The 10,103-nt window shown below is 31.9% G+C and overlaps 2 protein-coding genes across 2 annotated transcripts; one reads left to right on the top strand and one right to left on the bottom strand.

Moving 5' to 3' along the window:
- The first annotated feature begins 992 nt into the window (after positions 1-992).
- LOC109167740 (proteasome subunit beta type-1-like) lies at positions 993-5,441 on the top strand. The gene is made up of 7 exons (XM_019316863.1): positions 993-1,093; positions 1,198-1,305; positions 1,427-1,508; positions 4,598-4,727; positions 4,882-5,024; positions 5,126-5,212; positions 5,300-5,441. The coding sequence occupies exons 1-7, from the start codon at positions 1,047-1,049 to the stop codon at positions 5,372-5,374; spliced, it is 672 nt and encodes a 223-aa protein (XP_019172408.1). The 5' UTR covers positions 993-1,046; the 3' UTR covers positions 5,375-5,441.
- LOC109167739 (transcription factor bHLH68-like) lies at positions 5,420-8,207 on the bottom strand. The gene is made up of 7 exons (XM_019316862.1): positions 7,838-8,207; positions 7,071-7,560; positions 6,682-6,783; positions 6,132-6,197; positions 5,945-6,010; positions 5,720-5,785; positions 5,420-5,630 (listed from the first exon to the last, which is right to left on the bottom strand). Exons 1-7 carry the CDS (start codon positions 7,930-7,932, stop codon positions 5,487-5,489), a joined length of 1,029 nt encoding a protein of 342 aa, XP_019172407.1. The 5' UTR covers positions 7,933-8,207; the 3' UTR covers positions 5,420-5,486.
- Between the last annotated feature and the right edge of the window lie 1,896 nt (positions 8,208-10,103).

The following is a 10,103-nucleotide window of genomic DNA, read 5'->3' as shown; positions in this document are numbered from 1 at the left end:
CAAGAATTATGAATATAGAGTTCAAGAATTATGAATATAGAGTTCAAAAATTATGAACATAGAATTTTATAATTGTGAATATAAAGTTCAATAATTGTGAATATGGAGTTCAAAAATTATGAATATAGAATTCAGTAATTATGAACATAGACTTTTAGAGTTCAAAAATTATAAACATAGAGTTCTGTAATTGTGAATATAGATTTCAATAATTGTGAATATGGAGTTCAAAAATTATGAACATAGGCTCTGTTTTGGCAGAGCTTATTTAGGAGCATATAGCTAATTTTAAGCTACTAAGTTATAAGCTCTGTTTGGTAATGTTCCTAAAATAAGCTCCTAGCTTAAAATAAGAGCTTATTTTGGAACACTACTTTAGGTAGCGTTTCAAAATAGGCTCCTAGCTTCCTAATTTTTTTCCATATTTATCCTTATTATTTTATAGAAATAACATAATTTACCCTTCCCAATTAAAACCATTTTTCTTCGCCTTTATCCGTATCTTTCACCGCAAATATTATTATTATTATTATTATTATTATTATTATTATTATTATTATTATTATTATTATTATTATTATTATGAGATTTGCAACAATATTGCAACTTCATTATGAAATGCTAGATCATGATTATGCTAATAGTTTTATTTTAAAATTTTAATTTTTAATCATTTTTACATTTATCAGATTATCAAAAGTTAATTTTATCAAACACTTTCAATCATAACAATTAGTTTAATAACTTTTCAATTTTTAACTCCACAGCTTTCAGTTCCTAGCTTATATCTTTTTCAGCTAGTTTGTCATTAGAGCCATAGAAATTTTGAAGGTAAACGCCCGTTAACATAAAGTATTTTTTTCTTAATTGACACGGGCACACGCTTTCATTTTTTTACCAAAACTATGCCGCTTACATCCAGAAGACCCGACTTGGGGAAGACGAAACTCTGTTTCTTGAGTTTCTTCTTTCCTTCGGTTTTCAGTATTGTACTGCAAGTCTATAAATCTATCTCTCTCTCTCTGTGTCTCTGTGATCATATCACCATGACGAAACAGCAAGCACAGTGGGATCCTTATGAAAACAATGGCGGGTAACCATTGCCTTTTTTTTCATCTGTTCTTTTTGCTTCTTTTTCCAATTTTCGGTGCAATACTTGCATTCACTTTTTAAATAATAAAAAAAAAAAATTGGCAGGACCTGTGTTGCCGTAGCTGGTGCAGATTACTGCGTGGTCGCAGCCGACACTCGGATGTCCGGTGGCTACAATATTCTTACTCGCGATTACTCCAAAATTATGAAGCTGTAAGTTTCCCTCTTTGTTCTTCTCTTGTTCTGTTTTGGCATATTGAAAAATATGAAGGAATTTGTTCTTTTGTTAGTCATAGTTTCCATTCATTCTCCTTCTATATGCAAACTTGTGCAGAGCGGATAAATGTGTGATGGCATCCTCAGGGTTTCAGGCTGATGTGAGAGCTTTGCAAAAGCTTTTAGCATCCAGGCATTTGGTAAGATGCTCTCACATTTTCATTTCTCAAAATCACAATTTCAGCTCTCCAGTTCCATGAGTTACACTTTACTTTGTGCAGGGTTTTATATTTGCCTCTTTTTGTGTTGTTTGTCGCTATATATTTTGAAAAGGGAAAAATGTATTTTTAGTCAATCAATCATTTCTGGTTTAGTCCCTATAAGGGGCCGTTTGGTTCACGGAATGTTAGATTACCTTAGGGAATATTAGATTGCTGGGAATGTTAGATTGCTGGGAATGTTAGATTCCTGTGTTTGGTTAAAATTGAGGTATGTAATATAATCATGTTTGGTTTAGGGTTATCTTTTATATATATATATATATATATATATATATATATATATATATGTATGTATGTATGTATGTATGTATCCTTAACATATTTTTCATATATTTTAATAAATTTAATAATTAAATTAAATAAATAAGATAACGGTATCATATATAATTACATGATTTTGAAATATTAACTAAAATTTTGAACTTGAGAAACAAAATTATTTTATATGCTAACATAACGTAATAAAAAATATATAATATACTTACAACAACAACAACAACAACAACAACAACAACAACAACAACAATAATAATAATAATAATAATAATAATAATAATAATAATAATAAGCTAACATAAAATATATATCTTTAAATAATTGGAATTAAAATGACAAAATTCATAAATATGCGAGGTTATCTTACATTACCTAACAAAATGAAGGGAATCACATTCCCTTCAAAATCCTATGTGGAGGGAATGTTGCATTCCCTGGGAATGTTATATTCCCTCAGAGAAAATGAACCAAACATAGGAATGTAAGCTCAGGAATGTCACATTCCCTTGGTTATATAATATAACCTGAACCAAACGCCCCCTAAGGGTTTAATGTTGCAATATATACCCCTAAGCTCACATTCCTATGTTTGGTTCACATTATCTCAGGGAATCTAACATTCTCTAAGAATGTCACATTCCCTCCACATAGGATTTTGAAGGGAATGTGATTCCCTTAAATTTCTAGGGGGCGTTTGGTTGACGAAATCTTGGATTACCCCAGGTAATAAGATTACCTTCAGGAAGGTAATGTGAGATTACCGGAATGTAAGATTACCTTATGTGTTTGGTTTAAATTGTGGAATATAATATTACCGTGTTTGGTTAAGGGTTATATTTTAGGTTATATGAATCAATTTACAATAATGTCCTCAATAATATATATATATATATATATATATATATATATTATTTATGTGCGTGTATTTATTTTATTTATTTATATGTATGAATGTATATCAATGTTCAAATATTAAAAAACAAAATATATAAATATACGCATGTATAATAATAATAATAATAATATTATTATTATTATTATTATTATTATTATTATTATTATTATTATTATTATTATAAGGATAAGGATTAGTTAACAAGGGCAAAGTTGGAATAATTCAAGGTAATCTAAGATTACCTAAAAAAAATGGGGGTAATCACATTACCTTGAAACATTACCGCCACATCAGCTTTCAGGTAATATAACATTACCAGGTAATCTCATAACTTGAACCAAACAAAGTAATATAACATTACTAGGTAATCAAAGATGACCTGAACCAAACGCCCCCCTAAGGTTATATAAGATAACCTTGGTTATGTTAGTTTATTACACACACACACACATATATATATAATTATTTTTGTAATTATATATTTTTTATTTTTATTATGTTAGGTTAGCATATAAAATAATTTTGTTTCTCAAGTTCAATATTTTAGTTAATATTTTAAAATCATGTAATTATATATGATACCGTTATCTTATTTATTTATTTTAATTTTTAAATTTATTAAAATATATGAAAATATGTTAACGATATTATAGTGTGTGAATAACAGATAACCCTAAATCAAACATGATTATATTACATACCCCAATTTTAACCAAACACAGGAATCTAACATTCCCAGTAATCTAACATTCCTAGCAATCTAACATTCCCTAAGGTAATCTGACATTCCGTTAAAAAATTGCATTTTTAACATGGAAGCAATAAAATTATTAAACACTATTACAGTTTTACTTAGTACAGGGATATTTTAGTAGTTTTAATTTTTTTTATTTAATTATAATTTTTTTAGTTTCAATATTTCATTTGTAAAATAAAAAACTTGATTTTAATAGTTTTGAAAGATATGGACGATGTACGACAATTGAAGAATAAAAATTTAGAGAAGAAAGTTGCCAGTTCTCTATTTTGCTTTTGCAAATGAATTACCAAAACTAATAAAGTTATAAAGAATAATGATAATAAGATTTAAACATAATTATATACTAAGTAAAACTTTAATAGAGTTGAATAGTTTTAATTTGTTGCTCTATGTGTTACTCTTAACTTTTTTGAAGAGTTAGGGGTACGATGTATATTGCAACGGTAAACAATTAGGGGTTAAAACGACCAGCAAAGAACAATTGAGGGATTAAAAATGCATTTTCCCTTTTAAAAAAGTAAATACCAATTTTTGTCCCAAGACTATTAGTGTAGTGACAGTTTTGATCCACAAGTTTAATGGCCGAAAATTTTTATTGATGACTATCATTTTAATGCCAATTTTAATTACTCCGGTCTAACTCAAACGTTCCGGAATCTCAAAATTTTAAGGTTATTTTCGTCCATCCAAACCAAAGAAAGTGAGGAAAAAGTCTGCAGATAGATAACCAAAGGGCCTAGCATACTTGGATGGACGAAAATAACCTTAAAATTTTGAGATTCCGGAATGTTTGAGTTGGACCGGTGATTGGAATGATCAAAATTGGCATCAAAATGATAGTCATCCAAACATTTGTGAGTCATTAAACTTGTGGATTAAAACTGTCATAGGCGTAGCTAGAATTGGTATTTAATTTACTCTAAGTTGAGAGTTGACTCATTTAATTGCTAGAGGATTTTCCATAGGCTGTATTATGATGCCATATGTTTTACATCTACCCATGGTTAGATTATCTTGTGCTGTTTTAAGCATAGAACTTGAAATAATATGATCATTCTATTTGTTCTTGAAAACTAGATTTATCAACATCAGCACAATAAACAGATGAGCTGTGCTGCAATGGCTCAGTTCCTTGCAAACACCTTATACTACAAGCGATTTTTCCCCTACTACTCTTTCAATGTTGTCGGTGGCCTTGATGATGAAGGTAAGACATTACATTCTTCAAAGGACCACAAGGACGTAAAACCAGCTAACTTGTAACATTGTGGTTGCTAAGTCGTCAATAGTCTGACTAACTTGATTGGGGTACCGGGAGACCTAGACTTTTAATTGTGTTTAATTACCTTATAATATTTCAGGCAAGGGGTGTGTTTTTACATATGATGCTGTTGGCAACTATGAGAGGGTTGGGTATAGCTCTCAAGGCTCAGGTGCTACCTTGATTATGCCTTTGTTGGACAACCAGTTAAAGTCTCCTAGCCCGCTTTTGGTGCCTGCCCAGGTCTGTAATCTGCTGTGATTATCTACATTATATTCGGTTAGAAACGAGGGAGAATTTTTTCATTGGTTCCTAACAAAGATTTCATTGCCTGGCCTGATCAGGATTCCATTACTCCACTCTCGGAGTTAGAAGCTATTGATTTGGTGAAAACATGCTTTGCATCAGCCACAGAAAGGGATATTTACACTGTAAGTTCCTTTCATGTTTGAGCTTTCTCCATTAATGCAGTGTTTGTTTTCGTGTTTCTTGACCTGTATTGTGTCGTTGCACTGCAGGGCGATAGGCTGGAGATAGTCGTATTGAATCTTGATGGTGTTCGACTCGAAGAAATGGAGCTTAGGAAAGACTGATCATCATGCAGGAGATGTTGTACACTTCAAACTAGTAAATTTTTATTTTTATTTTCAACAGAATAATGCATATTTATAAATACAAATTAAGTTTGTCCAAATCCATGGATAATTAGTTGTGGCCATATATATTCATTGGCATTTGGCAAGAAGAGATGTAGGATGTAAGAGATAATGGTACAAGACATAATCCTCTACTTTTCAGATCCAATGTTGTCTTGCCTTCTTCATTCTTCATGTTCAGTGCCTGTACTACCTAAACATTTTAAATAAACGTTTTAACAAACTCTGTATTAAATGTAACTTTAATGTTCTAATTACATATATTCTGCTTATAATACTCACTCGACTTGTCCGGTGAGGGTGGTGGCTGTCATCTCCAGATGATTTCATGTACGGCAAGTTCAATGCCTGCAACAAATATTATGCACATCAACAATTAAGTGAAGCATAATTTTATTAATGACTTTGATACCAAATTGAAGCATGTGTTGTTTCATATTAACTAAAAATCTAAGTTGATATATAGTTAGATTTCTAGTAGGATACGAAACAGGTGAGAGAGTGTACCTGGATCTGGTCATGAAGGAAGTGGATGTAGCCAATGGCTTCTGTCAGCACGGAGGCTGTATCTGTCTGCATGTATGTTCCCCATTAAAAAAAAAAAAAAAAGTTTGAATAATCAGTGATGGCTGGGTATGGCGTGCTCTGTTAGTGTGTGTAGTGGAAAGTGATTTAGCATTAAAAAATAGTATACCTTGCCAAAAGGTGCCACTAATCTCTGTAGACCTGCTATCCTGTCTCCAAGTTTTTCTTTCCTCACCTGCTTATTAATAATCATTTAATTTACAACCACACACATATACTCCGTATTATTCTATGCAAAATATAATGTTGCATTTCGGAGGTTTGGTTTTCTTGAAGAGTTAATACCATCTGAGGTCCTCCGAGTATAGTGGTTTTGTCACGTTTAGTCCTAAACTTTCAAATTGATCATTTGTGGTCCTTCGACTTTCAAATTTAACCATTCGTAGTCCAAGTTAACCACTCATGGTCCTTCAAGTTTCGAAACTTAACCAGTAGCGATCCTCATGAAAGGACCATGGTTGGTTAAAATTTAATAGTTGAAGGACCATGGGTGGATAACTTGGACCACAAATGGTTAAGTTTGAAAGTCGAATTGAAGGACCACATAGGGTCAATTTGAAAATTTAAGACTAAACATGATAAAACCACTATACTCAGAGTATCTCAGATGGTATTAACTCTTTTCTTTAATGTTGGAATATATATGTGATGAAGATTACCTTGAGCACTGGACATGAAGATCGTTGTGATCCGGTTCGTGGCTTCTTAGATTGTTGATGAGATGCCATTGCCGCCCCCGATACCCTCTTTGCCTTTGAAACCTAATTACAGTTTAAAATTAAATTCACTTGGTTACTGGTTGGTAGATTATGAGAAACGACACAGTACCAATGCACTCCAACTCTGTTAACAATTGCTGAATCACTATAATATACTCTTCCACTATCTTATCGGACTGAGGTGCAAGACTAATAGACTACTAAGTCACCATGATTTACTCATCTACTATTATGTTGGATCGAGGTGTGAGATCCTAGGGCGACGAATTTTGCTTTGTGGGCAAATTAACAATAATTGAAGAAAAAGTAGTAGTTTGATGAAAACATACTTTGTTGGAGCTGCTGGATGGGCTATGAATTGCTTCATGGATGTTACCGAAGCCGAAATACGAGGTAGTGTTGTTGTTGCCGGGAAACTGGCTACACCTAATGATGCCACCACCGTCGTCTGTGTAGGCGGCGGAGATTGAAGAAACCAGTGAAGGCGGCCGCGGCGGAGAATTATTAGAAGAATTATTCATACTTCCAAACCTAGCGGCCGCAGGAATTTGGCGGCCGAGAAAAACATTGTGGTTTAGGTCAAATGAGTTATGTTGCTCGCGTTTGACGACATAGTCCGAGTTGACCGGGATGATATTGCAGGAGAACTGCGACGACGACATGCTTATTCCTGTCTGGTCGGAGTAGTTTTCATGTTGATGATAGTACTGCTGCTCTATTGCTGCCGGAATTGCATCCGCCGCCGCCGAAGACGACGGCGACAACACAGGAAACATTAATCCATCCAAATGTGGCTTATAGTACTCATCATCTTCATCGCTGCATACATATCGACCATCACAATCAAAATGCATCACATATTACTAGCTCTCCAAACCCTAAATTAAAACTAAACGATTACGTTGATGATAGAGCTAGCTTATTCATCATATTGAACCCGCTAACCCAATATGTTATACTCTATCTGCTAACACAATTTGCTAACAACTAACCACTAATTGTCAAACAAGGCCATAATCAAGAAAACATCTTCCTATATATATATATATATATATATATATATATATATATGAATGCTAGAGAGAGAGGTTCTTACATGGATACGATTGGATTCCAGTCAAGTAGGGACGACAGTCCATAGCCAAAACACTGTTCTTGAAGCTGATGATGATAAAGATTTGAAGACTCCATATATAAGCACCGACGATGATAGATATATATATATATATATATATATATATATTTGGGAAATTGTGATCACTGCAACTGTTGGCCCTTGTTGGAGAAAGCTACCTTTATGTGTATGTATATATATACTGGAAATGAGGCCAAAATATACCTTCTGAGGTCTGAAATATAGCAGCAGTACAAGTACATGGTCTAAGTAGCTTTCTAAGCTAGCTAGCTTTGCTTGTTCTTTTATGCCAATTTAAAACTATTGTACTCATGAAAGATAAAGAGGGAAGGTGTGGAACCGCCCACACTAGACTTACTTCTCACACGTCTTTGTACTTCCATTCATTCATCCCTATAACTTTGTCGCTCTAACTTCTAAACTTGGTTATGCCTAATAAAGAATGTACAATTATATTTTCTTATACTTGTATATATAGTAGTTAATATTACATTTTAAATCTGTCCTGAACAGCAGAATGTCGAACTTGGTTATACCTAATAGCGAATGCACAATTACGTACATTTCCTTATACTTAGATCTACCCCACATAATGCTAAACTTAATTATACTTATACTTGTGTAGTGGTCAACACTCTATATCAAATACGATCTACCTGCTGGGACGGCAGAATGGTCAACTAATTAGCTATACATAATAGTGAATACATAATTATATTTTTCTTATACTTGTATAATAGTTAACATTAATTATGTTTTAAACCTACCTTAAATGACATACATAATGCTAAGCTAAGCTAGCTTGGTTATACTTAATAGCGAACACATAATTATATTTATTTATACTTGTATAATTGTGAATGTTACGTTTCAAATATAATCCACCTTAATAAATAATAAAATATTAAACTTTGTCTTTTAATTTAATTAACCTCTGTCAACCTATATATATACAACTTGGCTCCCATATATGTAGTAATAATTACTAGCAAGCCGTTTCAATGATGGATGTATGGAAAGTGAAGATGGAATTGAAGCAGAGACAAAAGGGCCGGGGAATATTATATATCTTATTGTGTAATGATGTAAAAATGATGTCATTAAAATTTCCATTTGGAGAAGATCATCATACCTTATATATTATTATATCCTTGTAATGCTTTTTTTTTTCTTTTTTTTTTCGTTTTTTTTTTTTCATGTAATGATGTAATAATACGGAGTAATTCTTAGCCACAAGGATTTCTCCGACTTCTATACTTTATTGATATTATAAACCTAGGGCTAATATATAGGATATGCATATAATGTATGTGAATCCGACATTAAAAAAAGAAAAGAAACCCTAGCTAGCTATCAAGATACAATATATCAAAATATATATAATCTAGCTTGTGGTCTATTCCTATATATACATAATAATCCTATCGGACACACATATATAGCCCAAACATGAATATTGAATAATATGAGAGATCCAATTGAAATTTAAATGAATTAATCTTGTTCTACAGAATGTGTATAGTATTATATAATTTCTTTTTAAAATTATGTTATTATTCTAATTATATATGCGATAAAATACAATATCCAATTAAATATGTATCTAGCTAATCTAAGATAAAATGAGTAAAAGATTGGAATTATAGTTTGAATTAATAATTATAAAAAAATAGTTTGAATTAATCAATTTCTTTAAAAACTAACATTTAATGTGTTGTTTATGTAGAATCCTAAGAGCATCCCCAATAATTTTTACAGTCTTTTTTCCCATGTGGAAGAAAGAGAATAGTGGAAAGAGAAGGATTGGGTTGCCCAGCAATAACTTGGGCAAATTATGCCTTGCAATTCTACACATTTCATACACACATGTATACATATAGTACATTACATCCTATACGAGCGGGAATTAGTACTATCAGTAACATAATACATAATACACGTAAACTCATAACAGAATACACATAATCTAACATAATACATAATATACATTAACTCATAACAAAATACACATAATCTTACATAATGCATAATACACATAAACTCTTAACAGAATACATATAAACTCATAACATAATACACATAATACATAATACACATAAACTCATAACATAATACGCATAATCTCTTAACATAATACACATAAAATCTGAACAATGAAAACGACGTCGTTTTGGTCAAGGCGCAGAATGCATTGTGCGTCCTGGTGCACGGTATAACGATTGAATAA

The sequence above is a fragment of the Ipomoea nil genome, unplaced genomic scaffold (genome assembly GCF_001879475.1).
Source record: "Ipomoea nil cultivar Tokyo-kokei standard unplaced genomic scaffold, Asagao_1.1 scaffold3169, whole genome shotgun sequence".
Lineage (NCBI taxonomy): Eukaryota > Viridiplantae > Streptophyta > Magnoliopsida > Solanales > Convolvulaceae > Ipomoea > Ipomoea nil.
Note: the sequence above shows the minus strand (reverse complement) of the source record. Positions and strands in the feature narration are given on the sequence as shown.

Excerpts from the sequence above, each read along its gene's own strand:
- LOC109167740 (XM_019316863.1), top strand. The coding sequence starts at position 1,047 with ATGACGAAACAGCAAGCACAGTGGGATCCTTATGAAAACAATGGCGG. Across the intron at positions 4,728-4,881 it reads CGGTGGCCTTGATGATGAAG|GCAAGGGGTGTGTTTTTACA; the intron begins GTAAGACATTAC and ends ATAATATTTCAG. Across the intron at positions 5,025-5,125 it reads CGCTTTTGGTGCCTGCCCAG|GATTCCATTACTCCACTCTC; the intron begins GTCTGTAATCTG and ends TGGCCTGATCAG.
- LOC109167739 (XM_019316862.1), bottom strand. The coding sequence starts at position 7,932 with ATGGAGTCTTCAAATCTTTATCATCATCAGCTTCAAGAACAGTGTTTT. Across the intron at positions 5,786-5,944 it reads TCCTTCATGACCAGATCCAG|GCATTGAACTTGCCGTACAT; the intron begins GTACACTCTCTC and ends TATTTGTTGCAG. Across the intron at positions 5,631-5,719 it reads ACCCTCACCGGACAAGTCGA|GTAGTACAGGCACTGAACAT; the intron begins GTGAGTATTATA and ends TAAAATGTTTAG.